Here is an 18080-nt window from a genome sequence, read left to right as displayed (position 1 = left end):
AAAGACCTTCTTCTCGAAAGACAACACAATACCTTCATGCAGTCGTCTGGGAGGGAATAGAATCACTTCGGCGCCTCTTCCTATAAGCCACCTCCTTCCTGACTGAGGTCATATAAACCGTCTCGCCAGCTGCTCGCCCACCGCTGGCTACGTCTCCTCACAACTCTTCCCAGGCATCCCGAGCGCTCTCCTCCTCGCCCGCGATGTCCTCCCTACTCACCTACTTATACTACTTCCTCGCCGGCTATCTCGGGCTGACCGTCTTCTTCTACATGCTGTCCCTCGTCTCTACCAAGGCCGGCTTCGTCGCCCGGCTGCTGGCCGCCTACATTTCCATGATAATAACCGCCCTCGCCGGCGTCTTCATCTCCATCGCCTTCCGCCTCTTCGGCGACGCCTCAAACTCGCAGTGGGCCACCGGCCGCGTCTTCGAGTACATCATGGCGCTGACCACGGGCGTGCGCTTCAAGATCGTCGACCCCAAGGGCCACCTCGAGCGCACGCGCCCGGCCGTCTTCGTCGGCAACCACCAGACGGAGCTCGACGTACTGATGCTGGGCATCATATTCCCGAAGCACACGAGCGTCACCGCCAAGTCCTCCCTCAAGCGCATGCCCTTCCTCGGCTGGTTCATGACGCTCAGCAACTCCATCTTCATCGACCGCAAGAACAGCAAGGACGCCCGCGAGGCCATGCGCGGCGCCGCCGACCAGATCCGCGCCCAGCGCCAGAACGTCTGGATGTTCCCCGAGGGCACCCGCAGCTACGCAAAGGACCCCATGCTGCTGCCCTTCAAGAAGGGCGCCTTCCACCTCGCCGTCCAGGCGCAGGTCCCCATCGTGCCCGTCGTCGTCGCAAACTACAGCCACGTCTTGTGGGTGAAGGGCTTGGTCTTCAAGTCGGGTTCCATACCCATGAAAGGTATCCTTCCCCTTTGCTCATGCTTTGCGCAGGATATGGAAGCTGACATGTCTTTTTAGTGCTCGACCCCATTCCCACCACGGGTCTTACCCCTGCGGACGTCGACGAGCTCACTAGGACGACACGCGAACGGATGCTGAAGGAGCTCATCAACCTGACGGCTGAGGTCAGGGGGCAGCCGATACCCATCTCCGCCGAAACGGTGAAGGCCACAGGTGTGGAGATAAGGAATTGAAGGGCTAGCCAGAAAGCTTTGTGAGAGTGCCGTTACGAAATTTTCAGAGAATAAAAAGGGGAAAGAAAAGGGGTTCCAGCAGTCTGCTGCTTGCTTAGCAGCAGGAGCCGAAGCAGTCATGGCTATCCATGGAGAAGTTGGATTTAGAGACGGTAGAGTTCGTTGTCTTTGCCGTACAGAACTGATCACGCAGTCGAATCGAAGAGACGTGAGGAGAACAGAGAGCATTTGATACCCTCTATAGACGCATGGGCGGTGCGTTGAGGAGTGCTGGTGTTTTGCACATTGCATCAAGGCTTCATTCACACCATATACATATATATACTCAGACTTTGGCCGTTGGTACATACGCCACGGCTGTACAATTGCCATACAATTATCATACGCATATGAAATAGAAATATATTCTAAACTAGAATGGAAGCAACTGAAGAGCACTGTGGTGTAGTTTGCAATTTGCCATGCCTACATGTTGTTGAAAAGCTCTTGAGACAAGAGGTTCGGCATTATTAAACAACTTCAAAAGAGGGGCGGAGAGATCAGAGAACCACCAAAACGAAGTAAAACGTCTACAGATATTTCAAGGTTAATCTCGAGGGCTATGTTTTTTACTTCAAAAAGATAATCGGTTTGCGAACGGAGGCAAAAAATGATGAGCGACCACGGTGCGAGTCGAACGCACAATCTCCAGAGCCGAAATCTGGCGCCTTAGCCCTTTATAGGGGTTAGCATCATTGTCAAATGTATTTGACATGGAGAATTATAAACGTACATTAGGCCACGCGGCCAATTATTGGTTATTGATACCGGAGAGCCACTTTATTTAGTCTTATGTTGGCTAGTCAAAAATCGGGTAAAAAGTCGCCGGAAAATCGAGGGTTAGGGTACTTGACTTCAGGGTGTAGTATCCCAGAGATGAGAGCTCGGTCAGTTGCATTTTGGGACTAATCGGTATTGAAATGAGAGATCTCTGTAAATGAAACCATAAAATCTTGGAAGGAGCATGTCAATAGTTTTGGCGAATGTGTGGTTGGCTGTGACGAACTGTAATATGTTTGCAAGTATGACGATCGGGAATATGGAGGCGATTTCTTTTGGTGACACCAAGATATGAATCGACAATCTTTGGTCACTAGTCTACCAAGATGCCCCTTTTAAAGTACTTGAGCTTTCACAGAGACAAAGTAATGACAGCGAGTAAAGCCATGGCCAATAAGAAAATACCCTGGGAGCAACAATTGCGGCGATGCACATCAGACCTCATAGGAGCGCGCCGATAAAGGTAATCCTCCGTACCTGCTCCCATTCTGCCGAATGAGACATGTCGGGTCCGGCACCCTAGCGGACCGGGACACAAGTAACGAACGACACGGCGACCAAAGTCGAACTTTCCAAGAATTCGCACGGTGTCACATTTCCAATTGCTAGGCGGCATAAAGGTCCGGAGACAATCAGCTGGACGGGAGAGAAAGATAGATGATAGTGGCTCCAATCCCATGTACGATCAAGAAAGTTGAATATTTTCAAGCATCATGCATGATAAGAACATTGTGAGATGGTCAATATGATGTACAAGCAACGGCAAGCTACGTAGGTAGTAGGTATACTGACCATGCCTCCAGGGTAGTTCGCTCTCCCCTCGCTATTTCCTACTTTGGATGCAAATGAGAATAAGCACTTGTTTGATTGGTCACCTGCCCCTGGTTGTAACTGAAGAGGCAAGTACCTAAATTCAACTTCACCTCTCTAGACATAAACACATGTACACTTTGAAAATTTAAAGAAACTCTATCTTTGACAGCGGCTTCTGTGGCTGCAGAACAAGATGCACGCAGATTTTCCAACATTTGATAGCGCTGTCACCTGTCAGATTCGTCACGGAGGGTATAGGGAAACGAATGCGTCCTTGATCCTAGAATCTAGGCCAGCAGGCTTCGGAGGCGCCTCCCCCGCAAAACGTTTGGGGTAAAGCTGCGGCAAGGCGGCAAGCAATGCTTCTACCCCTGGCCTCTTGGCTTCTCAAACGTGGAGATTCAGCGGTCTCAGCAGTCCTACACGCCCAAATGGCCCTTTTTGGGTGTCATTGTATGCGAATCCTCATGGACTAGTGGCGAGTACCTGTCATCTGGCCATCCTCTTCTCTGGTATTTCTCATCGCTCCTGGCCGTTCATGAAGAGGGGTGTGCCATCCATGTCACCTCAGAGCATGACGACAGCCATATTTCAGCGATATGTGGCGGGGTCACTCCAGGTCCACGCAACTTCATTAATATACCGCCGAAACCACTACCGGGAACAGTAATATGCGGACCATCTGTCCGTGACAGTCCTAATATTAGGGAGTGAATACCGCCCACTGCAACCTGGTTTGTAGTCCTTCGGCGGTAAACCCCTGTCGTCTCTTCTCTTACGCTGGTTGTCTGTACCTGTGATCAAGCAGAACATGACAGACACGCTGAGAAAGAATGTTTGCAATGCTAAATCAGTGGGTGTTACTTTGCTTACCATGATGCCCAGCCCAATCCTCTTCAAGTACCGTATGAGTGCCATTCCTTGATTCAGAGCCCGAGTCGTCTTTCATAGCATGTTTATCATCTCTTACTCATCATGGTCTTTCCGATATCCGCGAGAAAAGTCACTCTCCGTTCATCCTGGTCTGTGGGAACCCAGCATAGTTACATCTACCAAGGATCATGTTCAGATTCGGACAAGGCTATCCGTCAAATCCACCTACCGGAGATTTTCCATTAGACATCAGTCCCCCCAGATCCATGGCCTGGGCATGCCTGGCAGGGTTGCCTTCCGAACGGAACGCTCTCCTGTTGATCATCATGCTCGGAGAAGACAATATATATTAAAGACAAGACCCATGGCGTTTGTACCTCTCGCTCCTTATTCTGTCCAGCTATCTTGAAACATTGGCTGTTGGTGTGTCTGGCTGGCACTATGAAGGCTCTTGGTCGTGTGTTCACTGTCCTCCTGGCCGTTGTGCCATGTAAGTCACTCTAAACAAAATGGTTGTAAATGCAATTCACTAATTTGTTTATAGTCTTCGAGTCGACATGTGTTGCCCAGGAGATGACTCCGGTGCCATACACCGACCCGACAACAGGCATCATATTTGATACCTGGGTGGTGCCCGACCAGCCAGCCAATGGCCAGACCTCAGGATCAGCGACCTCTGGTGGACTTACATGGGGTGTTGCCCTTCCATCAAATGCTTTGACAACGGATGCGACCGAGTTCATTGGATATTTAGTATGTCTTTTCTGATCATAGCTATTGTTATACTTGCTGATAGTCTCTAGCAATGTGCTTCCAAAGATGCGACATCAGAGGGCTGGTGCGGTATCTCTCTAGGAGGTGGCATGACAAACTCGCTTCTCATCGTGGCCTGGCCGTATGACGGTCAGATTTTAACATCGTTCCGCTACGCGTCGGCATATGCCATGCCAGACCTCTACACAGGAAACGCAACTCTGACCCAGATCTCCTCCACCATCAACTCGACGCACTACACTCTGATCTTCCGGTGCCAGAACTGTCTGTCTTGGTCGCAAGATGGCGTTAGCAACAAGGTATCAACGAGCAGCCGCTTCTGGTTGATGGGTTGGGCGCAGGCCTTTCCAGCTCCCGGCAATGCCCAGTGCCCGGATGATATCACCCTCCTTCAACATGATAATGGCATGAATCTTTTCCCGGCCACGCTCGGCGACGAAATCGCAAATCCGTCTTATACTGCGTGGGCAGCAAAGGCCACCAAGACAGTGACAGGCGAGTGCACCGGCGCAACGCAAACAAGCATCTCCTCCGTCCCAGTTCCGACAGGCGTGACGTATGATTACATCGTGATTGGCGGTGGCGCTGGAGGTATTCCCGTTGCCGACAAGCTGAGTGAGGCTGGAAAGAGCGTGCTGCTCATTGAGAAGGGCCCCCCGTCTTCTGGCAGATGGGGCGGTACTATGAAGCCGGATTGGTTGGATGGTACCAACTTGACGCGATTCGATGTTCCCGGTCTCTGCAATGAGATCTGGGTGGATGCGAACGGCATTGCTTGTACGGATACCGATCAGATGGCCGGATGTGTTCTAGGAGGTGGAACGGCTGTGAATGCTGGCTTGTGGTGGAAGGTAAGTTGTTGAGCACCCTTCAGGGACGATCACCGACCAAAAGCAGACGACTTGCTAACATTGGGTTAACAGCCATACACTCTGGATTGGGATTACAACTTTCCTACAGGATGGCAGTCGAGCGACATGTCCGCTGCAACGAGCCGGGTGTTCTCCCGCATCCCAGGGACGGACACGCCATCTACAGATGGTAAGCTGTATCTCCAACAAGGTTTTGATGTCATCAGCGGTGGTCTCAAGTCCGCTGGATGGACTCAAGTCACAGCCAACAACTCGCCAAATTCCAAGAATCATACATACGCTCACACTCCTTATATGTTCTCCCACGGCGAGCGTGGTGGTCCAATGGCGACGTACTTGGTCACGGCGAGCGCGAGAAAGAACTTCAAGCTGTGGATGAACACATCTGTCAAGAGAGTCATCAGAAACGGTGGCCACATCACCGGCGTCGAGGTCGAGGCTTTCCAGGATGGCGGCTACGCCGGCGTTGTCAACGTTACGAGCATAAGCGGTCGTGTCATCCTGTCTGCTGGCACATTCGGAAGCGCGAAGCTCCTGATGAGGAGTGGCATTGGGCCGACTGACCAGCTACAGATTGTCCAGTCCTCCACTGATGGCCCAACGATGATCGGGAATCAGTCCTGGATTAACCTGCCTGTGGGGTATAATCTGGAAGACCACACCAATACCGATACTGTGATAGAGCATCCAAATGTCGTCTTTTACGATTTCTATGAGGCGTGGGACAATCCGAACGCCACAGATGAGAGCAATTACCTGAACAAGCGCATCGGTATCCTCACACAAGCCGCGCCCAACATCGGCCCCATGTTCTGGGACGAGATCAAGGGCGCCGACGGCATCACCAGGCAGCTGCAGTGGACTGCCCGCGTGGAGGGCAGTCTGGGAGCAGAGAATGGCCACACTATGACGATGAGCCAGTACCTCGGCCGCGGTGCCGTCTCTCGCGGCCGCATGACCATTACTCAGGGGCTGAACACCGTCGTCTCGACTCTCCCCTATCTTCGGGACAAGAACGATGTGGCGGCTGTCATCCAGGGCATTGTCAACTTGCAGAATGCGCTCAAGGGCGTGTCGGGCCTCATCTGGCGGTTCCCGAACTCCACGACCAGTGCGGCTGACTACGTGAATAACATGGTCGTCTCATACTCTAACCGGAGAAGTAACCACTGGATCGGTATGTTAATTCACAGAGACTGAGAAGTGTTGCTAAGCTAACATATCGCAGGTACCAACAAGATGGGTACTGACGACGGGCGTAACGGAGGGTCAGCAGTTGTAGACACCAACACGAAGGTCTACGGAACGGATAACCTGTTTGTTGTCGATGCGAGCATCTTCCCCGGCCATGTCACCACCAATCCCTCAGCGTACATTGTCATCGCGGCGGAGAAGGCGTCGGAGAAGATCCTCGCACTCACGCCGTCGACGGCGCTGGCACAGTACGCGCAGTGCGGCGGCATCACGTACAACGGGAGCTTCCAGTGCAAGGCGCCGTACACGTGCCAGTACCAGAACGCTTATTACTCTCAGGTCAGTTTCATTCGATCCCTCGTTTTGTCCCTCTGCTTGTGTATATCAGGCTATTGCTGAAGTCGTTGCTAACGTTGCCTTTCATAGTGTCTATAATTTGCCTAGGGAATGGTGCATCCTTTCAGTTCGTGTACATAGTTCCAAGCATCGAATATTTTTGCCGTCCAAGTCCAGGCTCATTATGTGTAGATGATATGCTTGCTGTTGTTGTATTGTGAAACGTGCTCAGAAGGCATGCATTTCGGATAGAAAGGTCTATGTCGAATAGTAGTGGGATGAGAGAAGAGAGACCTTGAAGGACAACTCTGTTAACAGCGTGGGTCAGGCTGTGATGTCTTTCAACTAATATAACAGAAGTCCAACACCCAGGTGGTGATTACAGCGTTGGCTACCAGAAGTACCTGGCCTCCTGGTATTTGCATAAGCATTATCCCGTACTAACATGGCAGTGTCACACGAGGGACTTCGTAGTAATCACTCACACTTTGGTGTATGTGATCTAGAGGGATCGTATGCGTGTCATTTTCCGACTTCGTCAGTGTGTCGGCAAGTGATCCGAGAGACGGTGACGCTGGGACGGGATAATGCCTCTACTCTGATCCAATCCGTAATCAGCGCCCAACAAGACGGCCATGTCTGTAACCTTGGATATCGTAATTCATTCCTCGAAGAAGCACCGAATCTGGCCATGTGGAGGCGACTTCCCGCATGTTTCGGCACGACGCCGGTGGTCCCTGACGTGGTGCCAAGCCGCACATAGTCCCTACTGAGTTGTCTTTCTTTTTAAAGCCCCCTTTGTGAACTGCCCTAGCGCCTTAGCTGGCCCCCTATTGACGACGTCAGGGTCCCCCCAAGTTAGCTAACTTAACTTCACTACCGGAACCCCAACCTTGAATGTCAGTCAACCTTGTTAGGACCCTGGCGAGCCTGGCACTGGACCGCGTCCAGAAATAGGGCACAGCGACTGCCGATCTCCTCGTATTGGCTGGTCTGCTGCACCTTTCCGTCCAGCCAGAACTCAGCAAAGGACAGGCTCTACTATGTAGCCAGTCTAGGAGTCTCTTACGCCGTAGAGTGTCCCGGGGCAGAGCCCAATTAACATGCAACTTCAGGACGTCCAGGGCATCCAGGGCAGGTCTGGGGAAATCAGCTGGCCTCCCCTAGCGTGCGCAGTACGATACAAGGCCGTACGGGCATGACGTCTGGCCTCTTGATACAAGGGACTTGGGGCCGTCTGATCGAGGACCCCTTATGTCATTTGCCCGGAAACGGCTCCCTTCGGCGTCTGTCCACAGGGGCCTGGAGCCTGGGTTCACTGTTGAATTTGCAATGCTGCTCCCTGCGCTGGAATTCAGGCCCCGCTCGCTAGGGGAGCTGTCACGCTGTGGGCGAGGGCTTCTATTCGAAGGATTCCGCGAAGCTTGTGCGCAGCGTATGGGTCGGGATGACGATCTGCAAAATAACAGCACTCGAGTAAATACGATGATCCTCCAAGGCGACAGTAGCGCCGTTTATGTCTGCACTCGGTTGGAGTGATTGTGCCTTTTTTGCTTTTGCGTATGTATGCGGCGCGGTCAGTTATTAGGGACTCTCGGATCGCAAGACATACAGACACGAGGTTGGGTTTTGTATATAGCTGGGGCTGTTTCCCCCAACCTCGCATTTACACGGATGGTATAGAAGCACTGCACGCACAGCACAGAGACAGAGAGAAAGAGTCGCAACATTCCAGACAATCGCCAATTTATCCTCCGTCATACACATTCCAGTCCATCCAAAATGAAGTTCAGCACAGTTCTCACAGCCATCACCTCGGCGAGCCTTGCAGCTGCAAAGCCGATCTCCAAGCGGGAGCTGGGCGGTGTAAGTCAACTCTTTTCTGTCCTGTCAATCAAGCAAGCACGCATACAGCCATCTTACCCGATCATCCCGCATCCTGCCTCCGATCATCTTCAAATGAACATGGACATTATTATATCGTATACCCAGTTCCGGTTGCTAACCTAAATCAATACATACAGGTCCTCCTGTGCACTGGAGCCAACGCCACAGGCACATGCGAGCATGTCGTCTACCCGCTGGAGACGTGCGTCAACGTGACTGCACCCTTCTACCAGAACGCGGCGACGTTTGCGCCGGACGGCGAGGAGTTCTTCTGCTACCCGTACATCATGCCCTGCGGCGGCCTCTGCACGTCGCCGACAGGATGCACCATGGGCCCCGTCGACTTCACATACAAGAACAAGTTCAACATGAGCGTTACCGGCTGGGACCACTACCTCTCGAGCGTCACCTGCCACCAGGGCCCAACCCCCAGCGGTTTTTACTAGCCGGCAAGTCTGGCTGGCTGGCTGGCTGGCTGCTCGGTTACCGGTATTGGTGTTGACTTTTAAATAATACTACCTACCGGGGAGCACTGTTTCTATGAATCGCTTAATCATTAATCCGCATGGGACACGACGACTTTGCATCGAGAGTTGGAGTATTTGGAGTTTTGCTTTCTACCTTGCATCAGAGTCCAGAGGCTGGAGCGAGCCATCTCACTTACAGCGGCCACCAGCCCCTAGCAACTGCCCCTTTTCACCAGCCAAGCAGGGCCTGCCCTACCTACCGGGCTTATTACCTAGGTATGACGCAGTGTCTGCCGGCAGTGTAAAGGTGGGGTTCTGGGTGGCCGACACCTGGCAACGAAATAATGATGCATTTTGATGGTGGGGTAATGAAAAGCCAGGAGCAATTGAGGGGTTCCTTTTGCCCCTTTCAGTTATCCTCTCCTCACCCCTTAGTGAAGTCCTCCTATATATCTTAGCCCGGGCTGGGCTTCGGGAGCTAGACTTATCGCCTTGGAGCTGGAGGGGGAGCTTTACACTACATTACACTAGGCTAGGTGCATGGCATGGCATCATGGAGTTTATTCGGGATCTCATCCGGACCGGAGTTCTTACATTAGATACCTCATTTACTTTCTCTTGCCTTAACTACCAACCTTAAGTTGGCAAGGTCAATGAGAACAAGTTGTTTGTCTACTCGCCTCAGTCTCTTTACATCAAGTGTCCTCCATCGTAGACCCAAATCCATCTTCCTCTGCTCCTCCTCTATCAAACAACCCCATCACGGAAGAACCATCACCGCCGCCCACACAATGGCCTTCGAGACCAAGGCGACCATCGCCTCCTTCGGCGGCAAGCTGCTCAAGCTGTCGCACCAGTCCTCCACGACCGGCACCCCCATGGCCGTGAACCTGTACCTCCCGCCCGCGGCCCTCAAGCCCGGCGCCAAGGTCCCCGTGCTCTTCTGGCTGTCCGGCCTGACCTGCACGCCCGACAACTGCACCGAGAAGGGCTTCTTCCAGCACGGCGCCGCCCGCCACGGCCTCGCCGTCGTCTACCCGGACACGTCGCCCCGCGGGCTCGACATCCCGGGCGCCAAGGACAGCTGGGACTTTGGCGAGGCCGCCAGCTTCTACATCGACGCCACCGCCGCCCCCTGGCGCGACAGCTACCGCATGGAGACGTACCTGACTCGAGAGCTGCCCGACCTGCTGTTCAAGGAGTTCGCCGCGCTCGACGCCGCGCGCGTCTCCCTCTCCGGCCACAGCATGGGCGGCCACGGCGCCCTGACGCTGTACCTCAAGCACCCGGGCAAGTACCGCTCCGTGTCGGCGTTCGCGCCCATCGCCAACCCGAGCCGGTGCCCGTGGGGCGAGAAGGCCTTTTCGGGGTACCTGGGCGCGGACGACCGCGAGGCGTGGAAGGCGCACGACGCGACGGAGCTCGTGGGCCGCTGGGCGGGCGGCCCGCTCAACATGCTCGTCGACGTCGGCACCGGCGACGCCTTCTACAAGCAGGGCCAGCTGCTGCCCGAGAACCTGGCCGCCGCCGTCGAGGCGGCCGGCCTCGAGGGCCTGACGCTGCGCATGCACGAGGACTACGACCACTCGTACTTCTTCATGGCGAGCTTCAGCGATGAGCACGTCGCCCACGCGGCCAAGTATCTGGCTGCTTGATTGGATGTTGGTGGGCTGGTTCGCCAGAATTGCGAGGACCTGAAGTTGTGGGCAAAGTTTGGGTTGGGAGTCAAGAAAAGTGATTGTATGATCAATGAGCATGTCTTATGTATATGCGCGATGCAAAATAGCATTATGGACAAGGGGGGCCCAGAGAGCTCAAGATATACATCCATGCAGCAAGCAAAATCAAGCAAAAAGTCCAAAAGCATCCGGTCCTCCTCCTCTTCATAATGTCGTAAGCACATGAGCCATGTCTTTGAACGCCGTTACTATGATGGAAGTGCTGAGAAATTGGGGGTTTGATAAAGAAGCGCCGTGATGACCCCAACCCGCCGTCCCGTGTCGTCCCATCCCATCCCATCCCATCTCATCCCATCAGCTAACCCTCTTTTCGACATCCGGGCTGAACCCCTCCTTCTCCAGCCTCTCCTTCATCTCCACCTCGGCCTCGCGCTTGATGCGGATGTAGGCGAGTTTCTCGAAGCGGCTCAGCGAGTTCCACCAGTGCTGGCCGGCCTCGTGCTCTGCGATCCGTTCTAGCAACTCGGCTGTCCTGATCCGGACCACCCTGTCCTTGTGGAACAGCCCCAACGCAAGATAAAACAACCCAGCATGCGACTCGGGTGCCACGGTCAAGAGCAGACATATCTCATCGTAAGAGTAGACGTATTTTGAAAACGCTAGATAAATCTCCTTGCTCTGAGCGGGTGTTAACCTCTGCGTCCTTAGGCGGTCATGCATGTGGTGTAGATCTAGTCCTTTCAGGGGCCTGACGGTATACAACTGGGCTAGGTCCTGTACATAGTGTCAGCAGGCGCTAGATTAGGGGAATAGTAGCGGTAATGTTTCCGTACCTGTATGAAGCTGTAGTAGCTCCTCGTGTTCCTCCAGCCCTCGATCCTCGTCACATTTCCAGCCAGCTCTTTTTGTTTTGATGCATCATCCGGCCACACGTACCCATGTCCATTGACGACCGCCGAGCCGGTGTCAAAATCATCTCCACCAATGTATAGAGCGCTGGCCCCGTACACACTCTCCTCGAACGCGGCGGCTATCCTGGTGAACTTCAGCACCCAGTCGCGCCATTTCGCGCGGATGACTCGCTCGCCATGTCTGGCGGCCACGCTCTTCAGTATATCATTCATGAAAGCGGCATCTCCGGTGAGATCGCTTCCTGAAGAATTATTCGAGGAGGAGCCAGCCACAAGGCCGGCGTACGCTGGGTTTTGCTGTTGGAAATACACCAGGCCCTCAGTGATGGCGGCAGGTTCGATCTTGCTGCTGATTTTCATCTTTCCACTGGGTAGATCACATAGGAGATCCCACCATTCAGGGTGGAGCTCAAAGGTTGGATTTGTGACGCCGGCAATGAAGCCCGGCACGTTCAACAGATCATCGATTTTGGTCAAGTCCGTGTAGGGGAATGCGTGTCGTGTAAAGCCCCTCAGAACTCCGCCAGAGGCGAGGGCACACGCTGCTAGGACCGCTTCTGCCACCTCTCCGGATGGCATATTGTGGCCGAGGAAGATGATTCTCTTCTGTGTGAGAAGGGCATTGACCAAGATGATAATTGGATGGGTGTTTGCACCATTGGTTGTAAGGTGCGGGTGTAAGGCAAACGGTTGAGGGGATTTGGCATGGGTGTCGGAGAAGTTCTGAATCAGCTTGATCAGGGAGAAGTCGCCCACAGTCTCTGGCATGACTGCCACGGGCACCTTGATAGGTATCGGGATGCCCTTGTACATGACCTTGCTCTCGAATTCGTGCGTGTCTCTGGGAACAGAATATGCTGCCTGCCCTTCGAAATGGGCTTTTGTCCCGGCTCGGGCTATTCCTAGAGGTTTTGGCGGATCCCGACTTGCATCAAAGGGCTGGTCTGTAACATTTTCTCCCCGGTCCTCTGCTATCCTCATCTGGATCATCTGTTCGAATTTCTCCACGAACAGATCTTTGTTCTCACTTGCTTGTAATAAGTGTCTCTCCAACAAGCTTAATTTGGGCATAAGAGACAAATCCATATTATTCACGGCGTCATATAGGAGCGCTAGAGTCTCTGGCACTGGAGATTTGAAGTATTCCTCCAAAGCGAGTAGAAGAAGGGGCTGGTAGATGTTAGTGTCAATTCTAAGAGAAACTGACCAGAGCACATACTTTGTAGATATGTAAGAAAGGATGTCGTGTGCAGATGGCCATGGCTTTGACCACTGCACCTCGCTTCACTGTTTTGTCTTGCTTGGTGTTCACCAGATTCAATACGTAAATCAGGGGCGGCCCTTCGCCGCCTTCGGGTTCGCTGTCGCTCGAAACATCGTCATCCCAATCATCGTCGTCGTCGTCAAGGTCCTCGTCATCATCATCGTCTTCCTCGTCTTCCTCCTCCTCCTCGTCCTTCTTGGGGATCCCCGCCATCTTATTTCTTTTTCTTTGTCTTCGTTTGCGCCGGTTCTCTTTTGCTTTGCGTTCCTCATCTTCCTCTTCCTGGCTTGTATCCTTGTGCAAGAAGAACATGGTCCAGTCCTGGTTCCGTACATGCGCCTGATCCGGCAACATCAGCTCAGCCAGCATGTGCTCGTCTCCCGTTATGGCCACCGGATACTGATGCTCCATCACGGGGCCGCGGTCAATGTCAAACGACGCCACCAGGATGTACTCGACATGGTTCTCGGAGTCCCCGCGAGGGTACTGCGAGCGCAGCCTCCGCGCCGGATGCGCGCTGGGGTTATAGGGGCGGGGCGCGCCCGCCGAGAGGGACGAGTGCTGCGACGAGGAAACGCCCGTCCCCGTGGACGGGGTCTTGGACTTGGAGCTCGGGTTCGACGTGCGGTCTGTTTCGGACATGATTCCCATGGGCGGCTGCGGCGAGCGTGCTGGGCGATGGGACATTTGCGAGCCGGAGCGCGACGACGGGGGCAGAGACGACAGCGAGGTCCTCCGTGTATTGTTGTTGTTGTACGAGGCTACGCCGTTCCCGTTCCCGCTGCTGATCGTCTTGGAGAGGTATGGCAGTGCGGTCTGGGCAGCTGCCATTGTTGATTCGCCGGAGGGCGCAGGGTCGGGGCGTGCTGGGCGGTCGTGCGCATATATTGCGAGGCCGGTGTGTCGGTCAGGGCCCCGTAGATCTTAAGATTGATGCTATCGCGATATTGTGCGACAACAGCAGCAGAAAGCAGGGTCTTGGACTCTGCAGAGGGTCAGGACAGGCCAAGGTCAGGAAACGCTTGGATCGTAAGCGTCATGGGTCAGCCGTTTCAAGATCCATTCAAACACGTCCCCTGGCTGCTCTTCAACTGGAAACAACTCTATTTAAAAGGGGGTGCAGCACCGGGCAGCAGGGGGGGCACGATTCGACAGCCCGAATGAGCGGTGGGGGAGGTGCAGTTCGAACAAGACGACCACGCAGCTTCAACGCTCTCCACGAAGACGAAATCGACAGACAAGAAGGGATTGACGAGATGCAGAAGATGCGCTGAATGCCAATGATCGAGTATATTCGGGCCACTCTTACAGGCTGAAGAAGTCAATGCGTGGGAAGTTGGCGGGCCGAGACATGATCTGCTTCGACTTTGGGTAGCCTTGTCGATGGAGCTGTGAGGTTCCGTGCTCCCTTCTCACTTCTCACTTCTCACTGCCCACTGCCCACAGTGCTGGGCTCAGTGCTGGCCTCCTGAATCGACAATTGGAACGGGAACAGGAACAGGGGCAGCCCCGAAACAGGGCAAATAATGGAGATTTTTAGGATGGGATGCGATGGGAAGTGAGGGGGGAGCTCTTCAGAACTGCGATTCGCTCGTTTGCCCTAATGAGCTACCAGGACGGCAATTACCCCTTGATTTAGGTACTATGCAGTAGGGCCTGGCTCAGGTGCAGTGCTGTCAAATTTGCTTAGCGCCCTGCTGAGGTGAAGTGAGAAGTGTGAAGTGAAGTGCCTGCTCGCCCGCAATGCAGCCAGTTCGCCGTCTCATCCCTGCTTTGGAACCTCTGGGAACCTCACCTAAAGGGGGTCTCGGGGTCACTGTAGGAGGGTCTTGATTGTGCTTCCGAAACTCGTGGGAAAACGCCACTAAACGGGGACCCTGCTGGCCTCCGAAACATGGCCAATTGGCATCTGGCTGCCTGCCCAGCAGCTAGCCACACCTCTGCAGCCCTGGAGCCTACCTCCCGCCACAGTGCTTGGCCTGTGCTTTTTTTTTTTTTTTTTTTGGGGGGCGGCTGCAAAGTGAGGCTGTGGTTGCCAGGTTAGCTTGTTTACTGTCATGTGTGTTATCTTATCGTCACTCGTCCATCCATCACCCAAGGAAGCATCGCGTCTGGTACAGACGAATACCTAGATATCCGACAATTAACACAATTGCCTCTTGGAACCATCATAACATATTGGAACTTGACTCTTTGGTCTGGTCACTGCATACTCATAGCATAAACAATCTCCAGTTGGTTTGGATACTCAGAGAGAAACAGCGACATCATGGTACGTGCAGCCCTCTGCGACTTCCACATTCCATTCCCTATGGCACCTTCTCCTTACTCAAAGCACGGCAGGCTACATCGGCTGGATACAAGCCATCTCCTCTGGGATACGGCTCCCAGCGCAGCTCTCCCTTTCGCCGCCCCGAATCGCCATCCTCGCCCACCGCACTACGACAGACACCAACAACATCTCCTACGAAACCAGGTCTAGCACCTGGTGCTTCTCGATTCACGAACACGACAAGTACGCCAATTAGCTCGGCAGACGCATACACTCCCAGAGGACACAGTTCTGACCGAGACGTATTTACATCCCCGCGTGCTCAGAGGATGGCACCTGCTCCCACATCGACAGCCATGAGCAACGGCAACGCGCTGTCTCAATTGCAGCCCACTCAAGTCAGGACTCTACGAGATGGGTTTCAGATACTCGACAGGGACAGCGACGGCGTCGTGAATAGAGAAGATGTCGCCGACATGCTGAATCAGCTTGGTAAGGGAGTCCCCGCCTGCAAAAAGAACTATCACGGGCTGCTAGTGCTAGGAACTAACACGACACTGCTACAGGCCTGCCCTCCAGCCCTGCCGACGTCTCCCAGTTCTTCCCGCCCTCCGCCCCGCAGACCGTCACGCTCGCCGCCTTCCTCAACTCGATAGCCACGACCCTGGCGTCGCTGTCGCCGAGCTCCGAGCTGCTGTCCGCGCTGTCGGCCTTCGACGACGACGATAGCGGGCAGGTGGACCTGGCCGAGCTGCGGGACGCGCTGCTGAACACGGCGCCCGAGCCCGGGGAGCGGCCGCTGACGGCCATGGAGGTCGACAAGGTCATGGGCGGCTTCACCGGCCGGCGGGCGTTCAGCAAGAGCAAGCAGGGGGGCCTGGGGAAGAGGGGCGAGGTCTTCAAGTACCAGGACTTTGTGAGCTCGATCAATGGGACGAATGGTGGCTCGGATGCAGCGTCGGCAGAGCGTTCTGACGATGCATGATGCTGGATTGGGTGATGGGGCTACTTATGGTACTCTGGCGTTGCATGTCTACAGAATGCATCCTTACTGCATAGTAGGTAAGGGCACGACTCGTGTGTAAGTCTATATAATGACAAAGGGGGTTTTGTTTGAATTCGGCGTTGGCTCTCACGGGACATTCGGGTCGCTGCAGAAATCCACAGTATAGCGAGTACACAATAGAGGAAATTCGCTTCCAGCAGAGGTCACCACCCCTGTGCACTTATTTGTAGCATTGCGTCATTGTGCTCTTCTGAAGAGAGACCGGCGCTTCTTGAAATTGGATGCAAGAAGGAAACTGGGTCCAGAGGCAAGGATAGACCTCAATCTCAAACAAGCGATCATCGCACCCAGCAGGTCGGCCAGCTCTTTCGAGTTCTACAAGATACGCAGCCAGCCAGGCAGGCTTGTCTAAGGGAGGCTGGGAGCTATGCACCGAAGCCCGGAGGCCTGCGTAGTAGACAATTTCCCGTTGTGCTATTCAGGTGTTATTAGCAGCAGAGCCTCGCGGGGCGCCGTCGAACATGAGCTCCACAGAAGCTTCGAGAATCGGTCGCGCACTAGGGACGGAGCGCATCTGCTTAGGGGAATAACCTCGATAGATCCATTCTCTAACGGCTGAACGGGGTTTGGCTGGCGGTTGCTCTCCGGGGGACGATTGGGTCGTACCCTGAAATTAACAGAGGCCTGGGATGGGAGGCTCGGGAGGGTTGGCAGGCTGGGGGGGGGCCTGCATTGCCGCTTGCCTACCCGTTCCCCGTCCGCTAAAGCCAACGGGAGGCCAGGGAGCCTATCCGAGATTTGATGCCCTCTGTCATTCTCTGCTCGTTTTCCCTCGAGTTTTGTTCGTTCGCTCGTTCGTTGACACGGTGGCGACTGGGCGGTTCCCAGGAAAACAAAAGAGGTTGAACACCTGTAGCTGTAGCTGTAGCTGCTAGGTACGAGCACAGCACTGGCCGAGTTGCCCTGCACAGCCAGAGTAAACAACGCACATCTCTCCTCCAGTCAATTGGCTGTGACGGGTGCCCATGGCGAGGATTGGACGTTGGACGGTGGGGAGAGGTCGAGGTAGCGGCGACCTGCAGCAGCGAGCGGGTGGCGGGTGCATCGAGGTGCATTTGCATTGCAGTGGGATGTACTGGCTACTTGCCAGATCGCATCTTTACGCGAACGGGAAAAGAAGAGCCTAACGGGCGTGAACACTGGGCATGGGTTTTCTTGGGACCAATTTTCGACCCCCCCCAAAGGCCTGCCCTCTTATTATTGATTCCGCTGCATCGTCTATCAGTCTATCACGTAGTTAGTCTCGTAGCCCAGCAGCCAGCACGCATGCACGCATGCACATACATACTATGTACGGTACGCAGGACAGCAGGTACAGTAGTTAGGGCCAGGTGGCCAGGTAGCCAGTGGGAAAGGGCCAGCAGGTGGTCTTGCTCTCCGATTTGCGAGCGAATGTATGCAATGTGCACAGGTGTCAAGACCAGCCTGGTCCCCAGCAGCAACCTGGAAAGCTGATAAATCCTGTAAACCCCTAGACTAACGTTAGCTGTTAACAACTTTTACATTGTCCAATCTGTCAAACGGGGTCGGGGTGTGTGACCTGTGCTTTGATTTGCTTTGCTTTGGTCTGCCTGTGCCTGTCCTGTCCTATCCTATCCTATTGTCTCTTCGTCACCTCGAGCCATATCGCGAAAAACTTCCCCTCCTAAGAAAAAAAAAATTAAGGCTGCGTGTTGCTTGCTTCCCGCCCGAAACAC

General features: G+C 54.1%; 6 protein-coding genes across 6 annotated transcripts; 5 read left to right on the top strand and 1 right to left on the bottom strand.

Moving 5' to 3' along the window:
- Positions 1-203: 203 nt before the first annotated feature.
- On the top strand, positions 204-1156 carry UCRPA7_379 (putative 1-acyl-sn-glycerol-3-phosphate acyltransferase beta protein; the record flags this gene model as incomplete). Its single annotated transcript, XM_007912975.1, has 2 exons — positions 204-921; positions 981-1156. 2 exons carry the CDS (start codon positions 204-206, stop codon positions 1154-1156), a joined length of 894 nt encoding a protein of 297 aa, XP_007911166.1.
- A 2946-nt stretch (positions 1157-4102) lies between these two features.
- On the top strand, positions 4103-6936 carry UCRPA7_378 (putative cellobiose dehydrogenase protein; the record flags this gene model as incomplete). The annotated part of the gene is made up of 6 exons (XM_007912974.1): positions 4103-4151; positions 4206-4414; positions 4465-5286; positions 5359-6484; positions 6536-6840; positions 6928-6936. The coding sequence occupies 6 exons, from the start codon at positions 4103-4105 to the stop codon at positions 6934-6936; spliced, it is 2520 nt and encodes an 839-aa protein (XP_007911165.1).
- Positions 6937-8619: 1683 nt separating this feature from the next.
- UCRPA7_377 (hypothetical protein) lies at positions 8620-9170 on the top strand (the record flags this gene model as incomplete). The annotated part of the gene is made up of 2 exons (XM_007912973.1): positions 8620-8703; positions 8862-9170. 2 exons carry the CDS (start codon positions 8620-8622, stop codon positions 9168-9170), a joined length of 393 nt encoding a protein of 130 aa, XP_007911164.1.
- An 812-nt stretch (positions 9171-9982) lies between these two features.
- Positions 9983-10846, top strand: UCRPA7_376 (putative s-formylglutathione hydrolase protein; the record flags this gene model as incomplete). The annotated part of the gene is made up of 1 exon (XM_007912972.1): positions 9983-10846. The coding sequence occupies one exon, from the start codon at positions 9983-9985 to the stop codon at positions 10844-10846; it is 864 nt and encodes a 287-aa protein (XP_007911163.1).
- Positions 10847-11224: 378 nt separating this feature from the next.
- Positions 11225-13687, bottom strand: UCRPA7_375 (putative spindle pole body interacting protein; the record flags this gene model as incomplete). Its single annotated transcript, XM_007912971.1, has 3 exons — positions 11225-11644; positions 11704-12951; positions 13001-13687. 3 exons carry the CDS (start codon positions 13685-13687, stop codon positions 11225-11227), a joined length of 2355 nt encoding a protein of 784 aa, XP_007911162.1.
- Positions 13688-15673: 1986 nt separating this feature from the next.
- Positions 15674-16302, top strand: UCRPA7_374 (putative calcium-binding ef-hand protein; the record flags this gene model as incomplete). Its single annotated transcript, XM_007912970.1, has 2 exons — positions 15674-15809; positions 15884-16302. 2 exons carry the CDS (start codon positions 15674-15676, stop codon positions 16300-16302), a joined length of 555 nt encoding a protein of 184 aa, XP_007911161.1.
- Positions 16303-18080: the final 1778 nt, after the last annotated feature.

Source organism: Phaeoacremonium minimum (assembly GCF_000392275.1).
Source record: "Phaeoacremonium minimum UCRPA7 unplaced genomic scaffold PA7_03_scaffold_27, whole genome shotgun sequence".
In the NCBI taxonomy this organism is placed as follows: Eukaryota; Fungi; Ascomycota; class Sordariomycetes; order Togniniales; family Togniniaceae; genus Phaeoacremonium; species Phaeoacremonium minimum.
The sequence above is the reverse complement of the archived record's forward strand: the minus strand, read 5'-3'. Positions and strand labels throughout refer to the sequence as shown.